The sequence below is a fragment of the Phycomyces blakesleeanus genome (assembly GCF_001638985.1).
Source record: "Phycomyces blakesleeanus NRRL 1555(-) unplaced genomic scaffold PHYBLscaffold_14, whole genome shotgun sequence".
NCBI lineage: Eukaryota > Fungi > Mucoromycota > Mucoromycetes > Mucorales > Phycomycetaceae > Phycomyces > Phycomyces blakesleeanus.
Window position 1 is genome coordinate 663,414 of NW_017265147.1, and position 20,004 is coordinate 683,417.

The 20,004-nt window shown below is 34.3% G+C and overlaps 6 protein-coding genes across 6 annotated transcripts; 3 read left to right on the plus strand and 3 right to left on the minus strand.

The window, feature by feature from the left end:
• Nucleotides 1-1,737: 1,737 nt before the first annotated feature.
• On the minus strand, nt 1,738-3,716 carry PHYBLDRAFT_134423 (hypothetical protein). Its single transcript, XM_018429646.1, has 7 exons — nt 3,441-3,716; nt 3,210-3,315; nt 2,925-2,973; nt 2,799-2,835; nt 2,407-2,564; nt 2,226-2,334; nt 1,738-2,003 (listed from the first exon to the last, which is right to left on the minus strand). The coding sequence occupies exons 1-7, from the start codon at nt 3,635-3,637 to the stop codon at nt 1,769-1,771; spliced, it is 891 nt and encodes a 296-aa protein (XP_018290094.1). The 5' UTR covers nt 3,638-3,716; the 3' UTR covers nt 1,738-1,768.
• Nucleotides 3,717-4,906: 1,190 nt separating this feature from the next.
• On the minus strand, nt 4,907-8,045 carry PHYBLDRAFT_114105 (hypothetical protein; the record flags this gene model as incomplete). Its single annotated transcript, XM_018428371.1, has 10 exons — nt 4,907-5,015; nt 5,109-5,219; nt 5,310-5,389; nt 5,531-5,583; nt 5,770-6,029; nt 6,160-6,265; nt 6,440-6,587; nt 6,758-7,420; nt 7,584-7,642; nt 7,748-8,045. Coding segments are annotated over 10 exons (1,887 nt in total), but the record flags the coding sequence as incomplete, so codon positions are not given.
• A 1,200-nt stretch (nt 8,046-9,245) lies between these two features.
• Nucleotides 9,246-9,842, plus strand: PHYBLDRAFT_147035 (hypothetical protein; the record flags this gene model as incomplete). Its single annotated transcript, XM_018431786.1, has 3 exons — nt 9,246-9,277; nt 9,383-9,550; nt 9,725-9,842. The coding sequence occupies 3 exons, from the start codon at nt 9,246-9,248 to the stop codon at nt 9,840-9,842; spliced, it is 318 nt and encodes a 105-aa protein (XP_018290096.1).
• Nucleotides 9,843-9,875: 33 nt separating this feature from the next.
• On the minus strand, nt 9,876-11,639 carry PHYBLDRAFT_169960 (hypothetical protein; the record flags this gene model as incomplete). Its single annotated transcript, XM_018436222.1, has 6 exons — nt 9,876-10,114; nt 10,196-10,631; nt 11,021-11,075; nt 11,138-11,187; nt 11,315-11,350; nt 11,628-11,639. 6 exons carry the CDS (start codon nt 11,637-11,639, stop codon nt 9,876-9,878), a joined length of 828 nt encoding a protein of 275 aa, XP_018290097.1.
• A 309-nt stretch (nt 11,640-11,948) lies between these two features.
• PHYBLDRAFT_134431 (hypothetical protein) lies at nt 11,949-17,060 on the plus strand. The gene is made up of 22 exons (XM_018429647.1): nt 11,949-12,359; nt 12,496-12,615; nt 12,705-12,848; nt 12,930-12,996; nt 13,069-13,141; nt 13,234-13,397; nt 13,468-13,583; nt 13,656-13,798; nt 13,891-14,056; nt 14,140-14,241; nt 14,315-14,427; nt 14,516-14,651; nt 14,746-15,035; nt 15,106-15,262; nt 15,393-15,533; nt 15,626-15,735; nt 15,803-15,883; nt 15,945-16,437; nt 16,553-16,594; nt 16,655-16,697; nt 16,790-16,887; nt 16,954-17,060. The coding sequence occupies exons 1-18, from the start codon at nt 12,093-12,095 to the stop codon at nt 15,976-15,978; spliced, it is 2,424 nt and encodes an 807-aa protein (XP_018290098.1). The 5' UTR covers nt 11,949-12,092; the 3' UTR covers nt 15,979-16,437; nt 16,553-16,594; nt 16,655-16,697; nt 16,790-16,887; nt 16,954-17,060.
• Nucleotides 17,061-17,871: 811 nt separating this feature from the next.
• Nucleotides 17,872-18,717, plus strand: PHYBLDRAFT_68671 (hypothetical protein; the record flags this gene model as incomplete). The annotated part of the gene is made up of 1 exon (XM_018441986.1): nt 17,872-18,717. The coding sequence occupies one exon, from the start codon at nt 17,872-17,874 to the stop codon at nt 18,715-18,717; it is 846 nt and encodes a 281-aa protein (XP_018290099.1).
• Nucleotides 18,718-20,004: the final 1,287 nt, after the last annotated feature.

The window sequence follows — 20,004 nt, forward strand, 5'->3', positions numbered from 1 at the left end:
TAATTAAAAGCTGCTCAGCTGTATTGACAAAAACAAATCAAGTCTTTGGAATTCCATTTTCCGCCATTGAGCCTTTTTTTTCGTCGCCAGCTATTTTATTTCACTTTCCGACATTTGGCGTTGCTTTTACTGTGTATGTATATGGATATTTTTGAAACATTACCAAACTATCACTTATATATATATATAGGCTGTATTTTGTATTGTTGTCGCACACTGAGTACAATTATAGAGTGAACCTAAGCCCCTCCTCTTTATTCTTAATTACTCAACCTTTATTTTTATTTAGATATAAAAGTATCTTTGTGAACTAAAACAAAAAGACAATAAATGCATTATTTAGGTAAGACGCTGATGAGTAGAAACGAAAAGAAGAGAACTAATATACTATAAAAAAATTAAGAAAAATGAAAATCATAAATGTAGATTAGTTTGTCATATTGCAGAATTAAGCACAATATATATATATATATATACATATATGTATACGTACATACATATACATACATAAATATACATATACACACACACACATATATATATATATAAGCATAAGCACAAGCAGACAGATATATAACCAGACATATAAACATATAAACAGGCAAGAGAAATATATATATATTAAGAAATAAAGAATTACACTGTGAATTAATTAGGGTCTTCATTAGGCTTGCTAAGCATAAGCCTTGTAAAGAAATTTAATTAAGTCAAGGCCTATTTATTTAGACTGGCAATTATTGTTATTATTGTTATTATGATTACTATTGCCATACAAGATTATATTTGGCTTTAATGAATTATGTATATATATATACATTTATTTATTTATTTATTTATATACCTTTATCATTGTCATTGTCATTGTTGGTTTCCATGCCAATATATTTAGTTCCAAATTAGAAAAAAGCCAATTGATACCATATATACTTACCTACATACACATCTGTACATATTAGATAATTCAATATTTCTATATATAAAACCAAGAAAAAGTAAAAAGCTAAAAATCAATTATGATTACAATAATGATTATTACTATGATCAATGAAATCAATATAATAAAAAGAAAGAAAGAAAGAAATAAAAATAAATCAAATAGATAAAGAAAGGGTATTTGATATTGGATATTGGATATTGGATATTTTAACTCTGGTCTTGTACTTGCTGGATAATTGTTCCAAATTTATTTTTAAAAATTTCTTTCTTTCTTTCTTCCTGTCTGTCTGTCTGTCTGTCTGTCTGTCTATTTCCTGAAAAGGATCAGATACATTAAAAGGTGAAACGTCCCTAGATAGGGAGCTAATGTGTCGAGTGTTCTGTAACCATTTGATTGAAAAATAACTTATTATTTGTAAAGGTCCGACTTTGTTCCCTCTTTCACTCTCTCTATCTCTTTGTCTTTTTTTGTTTGTAGTTTATTTATCCGCCGCTTGTGTATTATACCAAAGCTTTTTTTTTTATGAAGAAAAAGAAGAAAAAATACCCAAAACCAGTGGCTAAAATGATATCAGCCAGATGTTTTTATATTATATGCATACATACATATATATATGTGTATATGTATGTATGTATTTATAATAGCCATAACCGTAACTAAAACCATAATTATAACCATAACCATAACCATAACAACTATAATAATAAAAGGCTATTGATTTATTGCTTGAATAATTGATTAATAGTGGTTTAATTGTAATGATTGTCCTTTGTTCTTTGTTCTTTATTTTGTTTTTTATATATATATTTATATTTATCTATATACATTTGTTTAGCTCCATACACGAATACAGCCATCTCCACCCGCAGAAATCATGGCAACATCAGATGGGTGATAGTCAACTGTTGTGACAATCCCATCGTGTGATTTCAGAGTACATTTAAGGTCTCCTTCCAACACATCCCAAATATAAATATTGCCGTCTTCAGACCCACTAACCACATGGGCATCCGTATTGGTTAGAGTAGATTCAAGCTTGTACTCAGTGTGGCGGTGACCCTTGAATCTACATAAATAAAATAAAATAAAATAAAATAAAATAAAATAGAACAGAACAGAATAGAATTTTTAGTATTTTGCATATTATATTATATTCTATTACTATTATTTAAGCTTTTTTCAAAGTTTTGAACACAATTCTGGTACAGATAACACCAACACCACCAATAACAACAACAACAACAACAACAACAACAACAACAACAGAAATATATAAATAAACACTTACTCGTTTAGTAACGTTCCACTAGACTTATCCATAAGCCGACATGTATTATCTAATGTACTGACCACCACGCAATTACTGTCCTTGGAGAACCGAGCAGATGTAATGGCAGCTAAAATTAATAAGAGCATAAAAAGTGAGTAGAACGAGTATTATACATATACATATATATATATTTACTTACGGCCAATGTAATCTTGCAGTGTTCTACCCATTCGAATATCAAATATTCTTAATTTACCGTCTGCACATCCTGCAACTATCTCTGCCCCCTTGACCTGCACAGACATGACACTGTCTTTACATGCCTCGATGATCTGCATAGGCGAGAAATTCGAAGACCTTTAAAGATTCACAGATAATACATATGCATACATACACAGGCTTAGAATTCAGGAAAAAAAAAGGATGTAAAATGAAGCTCAACACATCAAAGCCTTCAAAATTTTCCCCAGCACCCACACACAAAGCACTAAACGCTTTATATCTATACATAGCCGCATTATAACAATCCTCTTCTGAATATATATATATATAGAAATTCTAAGCCTTTATCATATTGTGCTTTTACTTTACCTGCAATCCCATAATCTAATCGTGGCATCAAAAGAACCTTTTTAGTTTTTAATTTTTTTTATAGTGTGCAAAGATAATGATAATTAGTGACAATTATAGTATTTCAGAATTAGCATAATAATTTACCACTCACAGCCACCGTTCCATCTTCATTAAAATCAACAGCATTCACACGCTAAAATAAGAGACATTGCGAAAATAGATCAATAAAGATAGATGTAGAGAAGAAGAGGTGAATAAGAACAAGGTATATTTAAAAATCAATAAATAACACATTCACACATACACGTACACATATGTAATATATATATACACACATTGTTTATTGTGATTAAAGAACTTGTTACTAGACGCAAACCCCCCAAAAAAAACAAACCAAAAAAATAAAATAAAGTCAATCGTTCTATTTACCTCCCAATGAGCAGTGTATCGTCTCAAGATCTCACCAGACCCTACATCCCACAAGATGACTGCGCGATCAACACCACAACTTGCAATCTTTGTATTGTCAGAAGCACTAGACTCAAAACAAGTTTGAATAAACTAAATCTCATATATGTATGTATGTCTTCCATAAAAACAAATTATTCTACAAATACATATATACATATATATATATGCATTTAGTGTTGGGTGTCTTACACTGCTACTCCAAGTACTTCACGACCATGACCAGAATATGTATGCAGGTGTAGACCCGTGGATGGATTCCACAATTTAACGGATCTATCACGTCCTGCGGATATACAGTATTGGCCTACTTTGTTGTAACACACGTCATTAACAGGTCCTTTATGTCCACTGAGTGTCTGGACGCATTCTGTTGGAAACTGTGGCATTGAATTGAAATGACTTTTTTCTCTCCCTTTCTCTCTCTCTTTTATTCTAGGAAATTATAAAGGAATGTTTTTCTAAAAAATAACAAAAAAGAATGGAATGAACGAAGCACGAAATTAAGCAACTTGTGCTTTACTAAAAAAAAAAAGGAAGAGAGAGAGAGAGAGAGAGGGAGCGAGAGGTAAGAGAGGACGACTGTTGTGACGGCTTGAATGTACGATTTCTAGAAAACTATGAATACTTGAACGAAATGCACATTCATCATCATGTAAAAAGTTTCGAAAAAGCCTCTTCTATACTAGTAGTAATGATACTACAAATAAGCTAGTGACTAAATGGGTGAGCGAGCATTTTACTTTGTGAGTATTGCTACTACTTGATGAATTACTATATAAATATGAATTTGAGAGTGGAACAAGACGTTAATTTTGCTTTTAATGTGTTTATTTTTTTCTTTATTTTTTGTTTTAAAAAGAGAAAAGAAGAAAGGGATATATCTATATAAAAAATGAAAAATGGAATTGTGTATTTGTGTATTTGTGTATTTGTGTACTGTGTACTGTGTGCTGTGTGCTGTGTGCTGTGTGCTGTGTGCTGTGTGCTGTGTGCTGTGTGCTGTGTGCTGTTGTGTATTGAAGAGTAAAATATAAAAAAGAAGACATGTGATTTTTTTAAAAGGTTGTCTTGCTGTTCTTGCTCTTCTTCTTCTTTTTGTTCTTGTTCTTGGATTTGTTGTTAGTAGTGTTTGATTGCGAAGGCGAAGTAGACTGGGAAGAAGACTGGGTAGAGTCGTTCTCGGTCAATCTGACAGGTGTTGGTGCCTCTATTAATACTTCTACTGGTCGTTGACTGGGGTCTACTTCTTCTCCGGCATCACCAGGTTGAACATCGGTAGGCGAAGACACAAAACTGGATTCTTCCTCTGATGCCAACAATGCTGCAGTATTGATCAAAGGACGAGGAGCTGCCTTTTTGGTTGCATATGATGGTGGTAATTGTGATGCTTTGTTATCATCATCATCATCATCATCTACTTTGGGATCAATATCTTTTTCCACTTCATATTCAGTTGCACCTTTGGGTTGTCCTGCTGTTCTTGACACACCATCAAGAGGAGATTCAGCCAATGCAGCTGTCTCAACCACAGGAGACGATGAGATAGGAACAGGAGATGCCGATGGCGGCTTGCTATTGATCTTGATCTTGTCATCCTCCGAGATACTGGTGTCACTCTCATGAATAGTGTCACTTTGATCCTCATTCTCATCATGAAGTTGCTTTTGCCACATCTCAGAGTAAACACCTTGCTGACCATCAGCTGTCATCTTTTTGATCAATTCTTCATGTGTTCCGGTCTCAACAACGGTACCATCCTTGATACTGTTTTAATAGTCAGTCAGTCAGTCAGTCAGTCAGTCAGTCAGTCAGTCAGTCAATATTTCTTTCTTTTTTCATGATACCAAAATCACTTACACTAAGATGAGGTCAGCATTGATGATAGTCGACAGTCTGTGTGCAATAACAAGAGTAGTACGATCCTTTGTCATGGTCGACAATGCCTTTTGAATCTGACGCTCAGTTGTACTAAATAAATGGACACATATGTATAAGTCAATAGAATTGTTTCAAATTATCTATATATTTCTTCCTTTTTTTTAGTGACATTTAACTTACGTATCCAATGCACTGGTTGCTTCATCCAAAAGAATGATCGGGGGATCTTTCAAGATCGTACGAGCAATGGCCACTCTTTGCTAATAAACCAAATCAATTATAATAAATACATATTATTGTTTTCATAAAAAAGAATTGAAAAAGGTTAATTAATGCCAATATGATCATTTTCCTTGTTTTGTTTGAATTGGCTAGCTTATCAGTGTTGTTATTATCTTTACCTTTTCACCACCACTCAATCGAAGTCCTCTTTCTCCAACCTTTGTTTCGTAACCTAAAATAATAACAGGAACAATAATATTCATTTTGCACACAGCACAGCACAGCACAGCACAGCACAGCACAAAACAAACAATTAGTTTCATATTATTATTATTTTGTTAATTTACAAAAATTACCATTTCTTTCCACAAGGCCTCCCCCTCTCTCTATCTATTCTCTATTATTATTTTTTGCTTACCGTCTGAGAAGGATAAAATTTTATCATGGATCTGCGCAGCCTTTGCAGCCTTAATTACGGCTTCTTCATCAGCATTGACGTCACCGTAGCGGATGTTGTACAGAATTGTGTCATTGAAAAGTACAGTGTCCTGGGGTACTACGCCAATACTCTTGCGGAGTGATGATTGATAAACGGAGCGAATGTCTTGGCCATCAATACAGATGCGACCAGAAGCAGGATCATAGAAACGGAATAGCAGGCGTAAAATAGTAGATTTTCTATTATTAATGTTAATAAATATTGATATTGATATTGATAGCAGTATTAGTGTAATTATAGCAATTACTGTTAATATATATATACATATATATTCACTCATCCAAGCTAGTTATTATTAATAAACCTTACCCTCCTCCAGATGGTCCCACAAGTGCAACAGTGGCTCCCTTGGGAATAGAGAATGAGATACCATTTAGTGCAGTCTGACGGTTGTCGTAGCAAAAGGTAACGTTTTCTGTAATAATGAAAGTAATAGTAATTATGAGTTAATGTTGGCCTGGCTACTTGATTACTATATACAGCCTCAAGAAATAAAAATACAATAATCCCCTGATATACATATACCTGTTTATGTAGATGTATAAACTTTGCAACAATATTAATATTAATAATGAAGAAAACAACTTACCAAATACAACATGCCCTTCCTTAATAACCAGCTCCTTTGCATCAGGGGCATCCTTCACAGACTGTTCTACCTCAAAGAGGGCAAGCATCTTTTCCATATCAACAAAGTTCGATTGAATCATACGGTAGTACGTGCCAAACCAATGTAACTATCAATAGAAAATAAAGACATTTCTTTATTAGTAAGACTTTCTTTTTTATTTCTTATTGTTCTGTCAATAGGTATATATATATATATATATATAAATATAAATATAAATATAGGATCTATTTAAAGACTATGTATATAAAAAGGAAACAGAAATAAGGTTGTACTTACGGGAGTGTAGAGTTGCATCATGTACATATTAAAGACCACAAAGTCACCCGATGTAAGTTGGCCCTCAGACACCTTCCATGCAAACAGCAAACAACCTGCCAACAGACCACCGGTAATGATCGTGTTCTGAGCCAGGTTGAGCAGGTTGAGAGAAACGGAGCTTTCCCAATCGGCTTGCTGATATTCAATCACAGCATTCTTGTATCGATTGACCTCAAAATCTTCAGCACCATAATACTTGACCGTCTCAAAATTCAACAGTGAATCGACTGCCTTTGTTCGAGCAAAGTTATCCAGCTCGATCATCCGCCGTCTGAACTTCGTACGCCACTCGGTCATTGCGATAGTCGCAAAGATATAGAGTGCCATCGTAATAAACACAATCAGACCAAAAGGAGGCGAGAACCAAAACGCAAACACAACTACTGCCAAGACAATGTTGGCCAAGGCAGGAAAGATCTGGAACAGAAGCTGGGACAAGAGCTGAACAATACTGCTAGTACCACGGTCCATGACTCGCAGAACCTCACCAGTCTTGCGAGTGATGTGGTAGTCGAGCGAAAGGCTGTGGAGGTGACTGAACAGCTTTACAGACACTTCACGAGTAGTGTATTGTCCAACTGGAATCCAGATCCAGTTTTGCAATGATTGAATAAGGCCAGACTGAATTAAATAAATAAATATATATATAAAAAAAAGAAACGGTTTATGAGCAAAATCAATAAATCCATCAAATCAAAAGAGTGTCAATAATTCCAAAACTTCCCAATACTAAGAGAAATAACCAAAACAACATAATGTTTTCTTCTTTCTTTTAAAAACTTACACCACCTTGAAGGAAACGAAGACCAACATAAGCCAAAACTACTCCCCATGCAAACTTGCCTATAACATTTTACACACACAGATATACAGTTAAAGCTTTAATATATGTTATCCTTTTCTTCCTTGTTTATATATATATATATATATATATATATATATTCTTACCTTTTCCTTCACCTAGACGATCAACTACAGCACCGATTTGCAAAGGTGTCCAGACGTTGATAGCCAAACTGGATAAAAGTAACATAAAATCAAGCACGACGAGGAATTGAAGCCATGGATCATTCTTTGGCCAAATGAAAGGCATAAGTTTCCTGAGCTTAGCAAAAATGTTTGAAAATGTGTTTGGTTCTTCAGGTCGAGAGGTATCACAGGTAGGAATGGCACCCAATGAACCGTAACCGCGGGCTGCTGAAGTAGGTACTGATCCGTGGGTCAAGAGAGGTTGGGTCTCTTCCATTGGCTTGCTGAACAGTTGGACGGCAGCACACAGTACAAGGATCAACTCGATTGTGTAGCGAATGATGAATATTACCAGCAGAACATAATCATAAGATTCAAATTCTGTACCTATAATTCCCAGTCAATATGCGTCAAAGAAAATAATAATATATATATATATATATGTAATTGTTAATTTTTCTTCTTTTTCTTCTTCGTTTTTATTGTCCCTTCTATGCCCATTCTCTCGCTATTTGTTTCAACACATTTAGATAATAATGATCTATAATTTTTGTTTACCTGGCTCAGGATGATAGATAGCCATTGCCCACAACCATCCTACAGTCGTTTCTCCAATTGCTGCTGCAACCCAAAAGGCATACTGTGTTCCATGCCATTCTCCAAACTTTTGTGTTTCATCCCAAAGACATGTTTGACTTGCTGCCCAGGCTAACCATGATGTACCGACATAGTATGCAAATACTCCCGAGATAAACTTCCCGTCAAACAATACACGGCTGATAATCACGGCAGCGTCTCCTAAATAACTGAACAGGATTGCATATGACATGTAGACAATAAGTTTTGGAAAGGCAGCCAAACGTTGTCTATTGACCGGTAGCGATGCTGGCAGACTGTCGACATCAATCCATGGTGAATCGCGGGTTTGGATGTAGCGGGCCAGGCCAAGCACAGTAATGAGAACAAGAAGGGTGGTTGAACTCAGAAAGAAAGGAGTGGCCCAATCGAAAGGTCCGGCTGAATAATAGGGCGGATAAATGCTTGTAGGCTCTTCATAGCCCAAAGCTGTTGACAGCATAAGAGAACCAAATAGCAAGGAGAATAAAAGGAGGAAGAAGAGGAAGAGGAAGAAGAAGAAGAGTTGAGAGTTTTTTTTTTTGAAGGGGTGGGAGTGAGGAGGAGGGGGGGGAGGGGGGTTTTGGTTATTGACAAATTGTAAGTAAGAAGGAAAGGAAGAAAGAAAGGAGATGATTAAAGCCAAATGGTAACCAACAAAAAAAATTGGCTGGGTTGAATTTTTCTTTCTATTACAAAAAAAAAGGATATGAAAATTTAACTGCATCTTTGAACACAGTCACAATGCATCATTTTTTTTAGGAAGATGAGTAAGTTTTTTTTCTTTTTTTTTTCTTTTTCTTATTCAAAGTTAATAATAATATATATATATATATATATTATTCTTGACAGTATACACACGATGGCAGAGTTAAAGATCAATGTTGAGTTCAGGTAATAGCCTCACGAGTAGTTTCCCCGGAGTCTGACTCTCCAAGCGACACAACCACAAAAAAAAAACAAACACCCACACACCCACAAATAAAATAAAATATAAAGTGGTGGAATGGAGTTGTTGTTCAAGAACATCCGCAAGCACACCCTTGCCATTCCTGCTCAGTCCAAGGTGAACCCCTCTGGACCTGCTACCCTGCAGGACCTAATCTTCTACCTGCGCGACAACCTCATGACAGAGAAGAAGGACTTGTTTGTTGATAAAGACACGGTGTAAGTTATATATACATATGTAGTATATATAGTATGTGTAGTATGTGTAGTATATGTAGTATGCATAGTATATGTATATAGTGTATGCGTCCACGCATTAGCAAAAACAAAATAGATCAATAAAAATAATACTCTTACACACACACATATATATATATAATTGTATTGCATTAGTCGCCCAGGTATCTTGGTCTTGATCAACAACGTGGATTGGGAATTATGTGATGAGTTGGAATATCAATTGGAAGACAAGGATGAAATCGTGTTTATCAGTACATTGCACGGAGGATAGTAGGAATAGTAGTAGCAGCAACAGTAGTTGATATTATAATCGAAGCGGCAAGATTGGCCACAGTATAATGGGAGACTGTTGAGTACCCTTTGAACATGACTCGAGATAAGCTGAATTCAATAAATGCTCTGTAATTGAAGATGAAGCTTCTGATAAAATTAAGGTCGTAGCTGGGGCCTCAATTCCATTCCGATGAGCAACAGTTGATTCGTCAAAATCCCACTCTTCTTCTTCGTCTTCGATTGCTTCTGCTGCCTTGTCAATTGCATCCCCTAATGATGATAATAATATAAAAGGTTTTGAATATATATATATATAAGGAAGTGAAGGCATTTCGTAAGTAATATACTTACTTTCTTTTTTGTAAGCTTCAGAGAATTTAAAAATAGCAATGGTTTCCTTTGATAATGTATTTGTATCTTGCTCATATTCATCGTATTCATCATATTCCTCATATTCCTCATATTCCTCATATTCTTTGTGCTCTTCGTGTTCTTCAGCCTTCTCAAAATTGTTTTCCTTATTTTGATCTTCAATCATTTGATCATTTTCATCAATCTGTTCTGTGACAGGGTCAGGTTGTTCATTTTGCGGCTGTTGAGAATTATTGTTGTAATAGTTGTAATATTCGTGTTCATGGTTATTGTTGCTGTAGTAGTATTGGTCATAATAATTGTAGTTACTGTTTTGGTAGTTGATGTCCGGTGAATTACTGCTTTGTTGGGAGGGATTTATTTGTTGATGAAATAGGAATCCCTGCCATCGTGCTACTTGATCAGGTCCAAAATGCTTTGCATGAAAAGATCCAAATGGTAAAGAATTCATAATCAGATTATCTTCAAAAACACGAATTCAAATTATGCAGCAAATGTAAAACACAAGAACCAAAAAAAAACAAGACTACAAAACGACTTTCTCACACTGTACTGTCAGACTCCCAAAAACAAGGTTTATTTTTAAAACTCAGTACGAACAAAAAATAAAAGTTAAACTAAATGCGAAATGACAAGGCATTTAACATTTACATTACTTTTCATTCATATAAAATCAATATGCTTTATAACACCATCATTGTAAAATTAGGATAGCAAACTATAACATTATAAATACAACAGGAGAAGGTTTCTCTTAATGCAATGTGTGCAGTCTGTGGCTCCGTTTTGCAGCTACTGGCTTACTATGCACACAAATGTATTCTTCAGACATATAATAGTAGGATTGATTTCTTTAAAACTGTTTATGATATATATTTGATTATGCTTATTTTATATAAAGAGAGCATTAGTGTATCGTACCAACCTATGCTCAGAACCACCTTATAGAATATCATTCCTTGATTCTTATCCTGTCAAAAACACATTTTTTATTACTTGTGTTTTCACAAGGTTGAAATGATTTACAGCATTTCATGTCAAATGATATTACTTCTATATATAGCAGATATCTCTGTACAAACTTTCCTATTGGCTTACATTGGTGTATCTGAGATATAATAATGTAATGCACGACTATAAATATTAAAAAGAATATGAAAATAATATAAAAACAAAAATAAAAATGAGAAAAAGTTTGATGGTACTTTTCTGGAAGTTAATATTAAATCGCAGACAATATAAGAAACCTATTTTCTATTATTTGGAGTATCAATAAAGGTCGCTGTTTATTTAAATTGTTTTTTTAAGAAAGTATTAAATCACTTTGTTTCTAATTGGAGATTATAATGAGTAATGAAAAAAAAATTTTAAACTTATTTCTGTAATGATCAAAAAATGTTAAGCAATTTACTTCTTTTATCATTCTTATTATTATTTTTATTAAAAAAAACATGCTAAAATTTTTCTATGATTAAAATGCCTATTTATCAATATTCATAGTCTTAATTTTAATAGCAAACCTTCAACAGTAATAATGAAATAAATAAATAAATAAAAAATCACCAAGCATGGCAGATATTGAGTTCTTTGTCTAGAAAGGTTCGGTTTTTTAATACCCGAATTGATCATTTCAATTTCAATTTCAATTTTTTTATACATATGCTTTAGGGTCTTTCAATGCGTTTCCTTTTCTCTTCTTCTTATATTCTTTTAAAAGTCTATTTACTTTATTATTTAACTTGCTTGTCCATTAAGGAAAGATATATATATATATATATTTCTTTATATTTTAAAGATATCAATTCGTCTCTTATAATCTATTTATTAAATAACTAATTAATTTAAAAAAAAAAAAAAGAAAAAAAGAGGTCGAAAGATGGCAACTATCAGTGAACCTGGAATGAAACCAATTCCTGATGCAGTGAATAAAATATCTCTCAGCACTCCTGCTACAACAACAGGCAACGGACCAGAACTTACCTTCTCATCGACACTAGATGACGCAGAGAATCTCGAACAGCTCGGACCTGTCATCAAGCAGATTACTGAATCAGGAAAACAATCTGCTTTTCTAGACCAACTTGATGCTCTTATTCGAAAAAAGGATGGAGAGATTGAACGCATGTGCAATGCTCATTACCAGGTTAGAAAATTCAAGGCTATACCAGGAATTCATAAATGTACAAAAGCTAAACAAAGCTTACTTTGAATATTTATACTTCTTCTATACATTTTTTTCCCTGTTTGTTTGCTGTGCCTGTATTTATTTAAATGTATAGGAATTTGTTCACGCTGTTGATCAACTTCTTAAAGTGCGACAAGGATCAGTCAACTTGCGCCGAAAAATTGCTGATGTGAATACTGGCTTACAAGCCAGAGGAAAACATTTGACTGAAAAGGTAAAACCAAGAAAAAAAAAGTCAATATATTCATATTATCTATCAAGTAAAATTACTCAATCAAATATTTACACTATCATTTGTTGTAGAAAAAAGAACTTATCGAGGCCAAACGTGTTCAGCAAAACGTAGACAATGCAATCGAAGCATTAAAGACAAGCCTTGTAGTACTTGAATTGGCTAACAAAGTCAATCAACAATTGGATGAAAAGAAATATTATTCAGCTTTAAAGGTAGCGTTACGTAAAGCAATCCAATGTAGATAAAATCAAAGACAGTTTAGTTTTCATCAGTCTAATTTACCCAACATATAGACTTTGGATGGCCTTGAACATGATCGTCTTAGAGAAATATCCAATTACAGCTTTACCCAACGGCTCGGTAATCCTTTTTCTTCCTTTTTCTAGTTATTATAGTTTACATATACTAACAAGGCAGATTAAATGTGTGTAGAGAAAGGTGTGCCTGTTATGCAAAACACAATCAAAGGTACAGTTACAGTCGAACTCAAAGAATGGTTGGCAAGGTATGTGAGTCGATTCGGTTACAAATATTATTGAACCCGGATATTAAGGAAGCTTCTCAATTATATATATTCATGTATAACGACATGTGTAGAGTGCGCGAAGTGTCGCGTGAGATTGGATCGTTGGCTATGCAAAGAATGCAAGAAAGACAAGATAGATGGAGAACTAAAACAATCGAAAATCCAAAATTAAAGAATTTGCAGCACCACAATGTTAATTCTGCAATTGAGATGGTCGTTAATGAAGGCCAAGAATGTAAGAGGAAGAAAGAAAAAAGAGAGCATATATAGTTTGCAAGTTTGTTTATGTGATTTTTATTTAATAGCAAGCATTGTCGATGAAGTCAGTATTGATTTTGAACCTCTTTATCGATGCATTCATGTGTACGATACCCTTGGAAAACGCCATGAATTTAAAACGTCATATGAAGAAGACCGACGTGTATGTATTGCTTTTTTTTGTGGATAAAAATTTGGAACCTATTAATATTAACGAGGTTTGGGATGTATACAGGCACAAGCAAACCTGGCATTATCATCACCAATCAATTTGAGAGACGGTAATCTTGGGCCTTTCCAAACACTTCTTCAAGATATCGTGGGTTTTTTTATTATAGAACACATTATTCTGCACAACACAAGCGAGTTCAGAAGTCAGTCGGAGGCAAGTACAATATAGGACTGCACTGTACAATATAGGATAGCATAAACTTGAAATAATAACGATAGCATGAATAATATTACATCAGGCTAAATAAATTTAATCCCAAAACAAACAAACAGGTCGATGCTCTTTGGGAAATGGTTACAAGCAAGGTTATGATGGTAGTATCTGAAAGTCTAAAGGGATGCAGAGACCCAGAATTGTTCCTGAGAATCAAGTTTAGTTTGTTGATCTTCATCCAGACCCTTGAAGTAAGACAAAATTTTAATTACCACAAACTTAAAGCTTACAATAGTATCTAACATTACATTTCTTTTTTCTTCGATAATAATAGGGCTTTGATTACTTCGTAAAGCCCCTTCAAGAAACTTTGCTTGCCCTCTTCCAGAGATACTCAGAGCTATTAATCAACCAATACAGTGAAGTATTCGAAAAGGTAAATACCATAAGACCATTTAACTCCAAAACATATATTTCCCTCGCCAACATGCACTACCTTGTCGACATAGATTGTTCAAGAAGATGAGTGTATGCCCATGACAGTAGAAAAGGAGGATGAGCTCAAAGAGGTCATGCAATATACCCGATTCAGACCTGACAAAGAATTCTTGAAACTACACGGGTAAATACATCAATCAGCCTAGAGTCGCTATATTAGAGATTTTCTATTGTATTGCTGTTGACAATCTTTCTTGTTGGTCTCGTTTTAGGTTCCCGCTGCGTCTTCCTTTCTCAAAAGTATTTCCTACTTGTTGTCGTGATGTGAGCGCTTTTGTACATCAATTCTATCAGTTTGCCGAAGGATTCTCTCAAACCCACGGAGAGATGGATGATATATTGAAAAAGGTTTTTATTGCAGATCTTCAGATGCTATACTTGCTTTAGTCCAAACGAAATTAATATTATATTTTTTTCTTTTGGACTCTTTTTATATATATAGGCTGTTGACAGTCTGTTGATTAAAAAAGTCAATGCGATTTTACTCAAAAAACTGGAGTCAACCAATCTATCACAGATTGTACAGATTATCATCAATATCGAATTTTTCGAGTCTACCTGTCCTGATTTTGAGATGCTTCTAATGGAAACAAGATCTTTTCATCGCTCTGGTCGCATTCATCTCAAGGCTACCTCAACATTTAAAGAAACAAGACGGAAAGCAGAGAAGCGTATTTTCGAGCTAGTCAACTCAAAATTGGATGAATTCTTGGAGCTTTCAGAATACGATTGGTAAATAATCCAAATCTATAGCCAAATGTATCAAAAGGCCTAATCTTTATTTCTACTCAAAAACATATAGGGAATCGACCGAGTTGCAGAGACAACCCAGTCCAAACCTACAGGACCTTGTCTACTTTTTGACAAATGTAACCAATGCAGCCTTACTAAATTTGCCTGAATCCATCAAAAGTTTACTTTACTTTGATGCTCTTGAGCATTTGTGTCAATCAATGAAGGTATGTAGTATTATTGTTTTTTTTTGATAGAATATTACAAGATCTTTTGAATAATCGACTTATTGCATCTTTTTACTCTAACAATATGTTTTTTTAAAACATGTATATAATATAATGGTATAATACGCAGGCTCTTTTATTAGATTCTGACCAAAGAACAATTACAGAGATTGCGCTTCATAACTTTAGTATTGATGTAGAATTCATCGAAGACTTTGTCCGCAATCTTGGTGATCCAGCCATCACAGATACTTTCCTTGAACTACGACAGGTAAAATACTCATTATTTATACAGACTTCAGACGTACGGACGAATTTATGTAAGACAAATCGCTGATCGTATTTTGTGGATAATTATTATAGCTTTTGGATCTTGCTATGAGCGAGAATTCTGAAGAGTACTTGTCGCCACCAGTGAGAAACCGAAAATACAACCGTGTCCAGGGTAGAGATGTCATTATGCTCTTTGAAAAGTAAGAGACAGGACTCTTAAGTGTTTTAAACGCAATAATTTACCAAATTATACATCTATCTATCTAGGTTGCTTCGTGAATCTCCATCAACAAATGGATTGAATCAACAGCAAAAGATACGACGTAGATCCATGGAGAATGTGGCAAGGTAAGACAGTAATCGACAAATTAAAATAAGAATGAAACTTAAACTAAAGAAACACATATAGAGTTCTTCGCTCTGTTCATATTGGAGGACGATAAATAGAGTATATTTTCTTTTTCTTTTTCTACAAGACATCTCCTCTTCTTTTTGTTATTATTTATATATCCATAACCTTCAATTCCTTTGTTTTCGGTTCTTTTCTATACATTTATACCTCGTACAAAAAAAAGAGAGAGGAAGACAAATTTTGTGGCATTACATCTTCTTTGCCAGTTTGGCAAGACTAGCTTCAGCCTTTGCAATTCCGAGATCAGCTGCACGCTCAAATCTAGTCTTCGCATCTTTAAGTTTTCCAGTAGCTTCATATACGCAAGCAAGATTGTACTGAACTTCACCGTCAAGAGGATTGAAGTTCGAGGCTTGCTCAAGATGTTTGATTGCATTAGGAATGTCCTTCAACATAATATAAGCAGATGCGATGTTGGTGTGGGCATCAGCAGAGTGAGGGGTGAATTCAAGCGAGCGTTCAAATGATTTGATAGCATCTTTATGCTTTCCTACAAATATGCCAGGTATAAATAATCTGTACACAGCACACACACATACACACACACACACACATATATATATATATCTAATAACTAATACCACAAATCTATTATCTTGACTTACCCATCTGAAAGTAACAGACACCAATGTTAAAGTAACCAGCACCTGATTTACGAATTTATCTCGTTAAGTATTAAATATAAAAACCAATAGAAAATATATTACCACTTGGGGCAATCTGGACACTCTTGTGGTAATTGTTCATAGCCTACAATAAAAATAATAATATAATATTCATATTGCAAAGGCTTTGAGAATACTTGTATTTCCTTTTGTAATGTTTGATTTCAGTATTATTACCATGTCAATAGAGCCATTGTTCATGTGTTCAGTACCAAGCTTTATCTGTTCCTCGGCATCAGCAATGCGGTCAAACTTTGGTGCACTGACAGTGAATTCTGTAATTAATGTTTAAGTAAAAAAAAAAGTATATCCCTTTTTGGAATACTGAAAGTGCAGCATACTTCGAGTAGCAATATGTGTTACACGAGGGGCGACATGAACTGCAGCGCGAATTGTAACGGGAAAAGGCAATCGCTTGGTGGTCAGCTGTCTAATGATGGACATTGGTTTGGTATGTTGTATACAACTTCTTTTCAAAAGCAGTTGTTGCCCAGGCAACCTTGTTCGTGTCTTGCTATCCACTGTGACTGCATATTAGTCTTACAGTCACTAAACATATTGTGAATAACGGCTTAATTTTCTTCTAAGACACACAAATATTTATAAAAGCTTTAATCCAATATGCTTTTTACTAAAGTTTTGAAACGTAAGAACGCACAGCTTCTAAGACAGAATTATACCAAGCAAAATTAAGAATTAAAATAAGTAATAAATTTTGGCTAGAGACCTGTTTTTTTTAGAAATAATTTATACTACATTTCATGCTTAATTGAAATCACCTTTCGATAGCTTTTTAAATTGTAATAAATAAATTGATAATATGAAAGTCTCTAGATCCATTTTGATATTTCTGCTTACCACAACACCCTTAATTTCAAACATGCTGTTTATCGTATATAGGGTAATATATCTTTAAAATTTAATCTATGGTTCTACATTTCCAGTTTTTTTTATTATTAGAAAACAGAATAAACTTGGATATGAATTGGTATGAATGTAACCTGACCGATATAAACTGGTTGATAAGCAGTATAAAAGGGAAAATAAACTTTAGAATAAATATAATGATCTAAAGAGAAAGATAGATGATATAATATCACTATTCAAATTGCTTTCATGTCGTAAAAGCTTGTGGGTTTATTACTACTTACAAGCCACACAAGCTAATACGTTTGTTAACCAAAGCATAATTTATTTTCCTTCAACGCTCTCTTTGTTTTTCATTCTTTATATATATATGGGTTTATACGAATATAACAATGTCTCTTAAACGTCTGCATCGCGAGGAAGATACTTTTAATAAATCTGATAATGGAAATGTCAGTAATTCCGGTGATAAAACTGATTACGGCAACAGTGACAGTGACAGCGACAGTGATAGCAACAGTGACAGCGACAGCGACAGCAGCCAAAGTGCCAAACGTGCCAGACATACTCCAAGTCCACTTATACATCTACCTTGTGAAGTTCTGACAAAGATATTTATTCTATCTTCAAACCCTCAGCTTCCTCTGGTCTGTCGCTCTATTTCGTACATGCTCTACCATTGTTCGAATGGAATCAAACTAGAATGGCTTATGCATCGACACAAATATTCAATTCAAAAAGCATTACAAGCCTCATTGAATTTTCCCTTCGTTAATCCCGACCTCATTTTTCGCTTTTATTATCTTTATCAACAACAGAATAATGATATTAATAATGTTACACTATTGACTGATGTTATGATTCCTACACGTCTTTTCTCTGATGCCAAACCTGAAGATGAGTGCCTGGAACTCACCCGTTTACTGCTGGAGCGTGGGGCATCCCCTACAAAACCTAAAGGTTACCCAGTTATTAAAGCATCCCAAGTGGGTCGCCTTTCGATGGTCAAACTCCTGGTGGCATTTGGTGCCGATCCCACTGTACGTCAGAATATGGCATTAAGAGTCAGTGCTGCTCGCGATAATCGAGAAATAGTCAGCTATTTCTTGGATGATCTCAAGGTAGCCCCTGACAGTGAAACACTCAAAGCTTGTGTTCAAAAAGGTCTGTGGGACATGGTGACTATCCTCATGAATCATGGAGCTGTCCCTGATATGACCACGGTCAATTATGCCTAGATATAAAAAAAAAACAAAAAGAACCCAAAAAACAAGCACATACATACATACTTTTACATCATCCTAAGCATCCACTAATTTAATCATACAGTTCACTCATTCACTCAATAATAATGATATTGTCTACAGCTTAATTGGGAATACGGATTGTATTGATATATGATGTACTGGCCTTTGATATCAATTGAAGTTTAGTGTCTATTCTGTACAATCGAATTTGAGAATTGCAATTATTCTTCATGAATATTCTTCCATACTCTTTATTAGGAATACCAACCATATTATTATACAAAATCCTTTATTTACTGTACCTTTTTAAGATCGAAGTCTACCTAGACAATGAGGCATAACATACTGAGTATCTTCTCTTTTGATATTTTTAATATAGTATTCGATTTTTAACTTACTATTAAACGGCTATAAGAGAGAAACATTAATGTTATATATAAGAATGACTGGTAATATTTCACAAAATCTAGTGTTCAATAAAGGGGTAAAGATTTTTTCCCACTCAATTTACGCTCAATTAAAGTCAAAACTAGAACATAGTAGAAGAAGGGTAAACCAAACCAGTATTGAAATCAATGCCTTTCTTTTTTCATGACTTGGTTAATATGTTAATGGGATAGCACGTGTTAGTATTCTAAATTTTAAAGCGTATATAATTGTCTACCTGCATAAAAGTGACTAAAGAAGGAGGGAAAGGGAAAGGGAAGGGGGAGAGGGTATATGCTCCTTCCAAAGTCGTGTCATATTTTTTAGGAAGAGTTTTCTGCATGATACAAAGTGACCGCAAAAGTAATTTGTGCTTTCAAATTTCGACGATACTTCTTGGAATTCAATAAAGAAACTATTCGTCGTAGAGTACAAAAGTACTATGAAGCTAATTTACTAGAGAATGAGCCTCGTCAAGGAAGACCTAAGTTTCTCACGTCTATGTAGAGCTACTATACTAAAAAGGAACACATAGAAAGCAATTGCCATCAGTCAGTGGAAGTGATGAGAGAAAAGATGGAGAGTATAATTAGAAATTCTATCGTAGAAGATGCTATCAGTAGAGCCATATAGGAGAAGCCTAGCCATAATTACTGTGTTACGCAAAAGTCATTTTCTTGTGGTTTTAAGGTACACGCCTGAAATGGGTTAACGCAAGAATAAAATAGGGTTAAGAATTGAGAACAGTAACTTGGAAGGCTGTCCTGCTTCTATCTTTTCAAAGTAGTTAGGTGAAACAACGTGTGGAAAAAGTCTGAATTTAATACCACCCTGACTTTATGCAATTAAAAG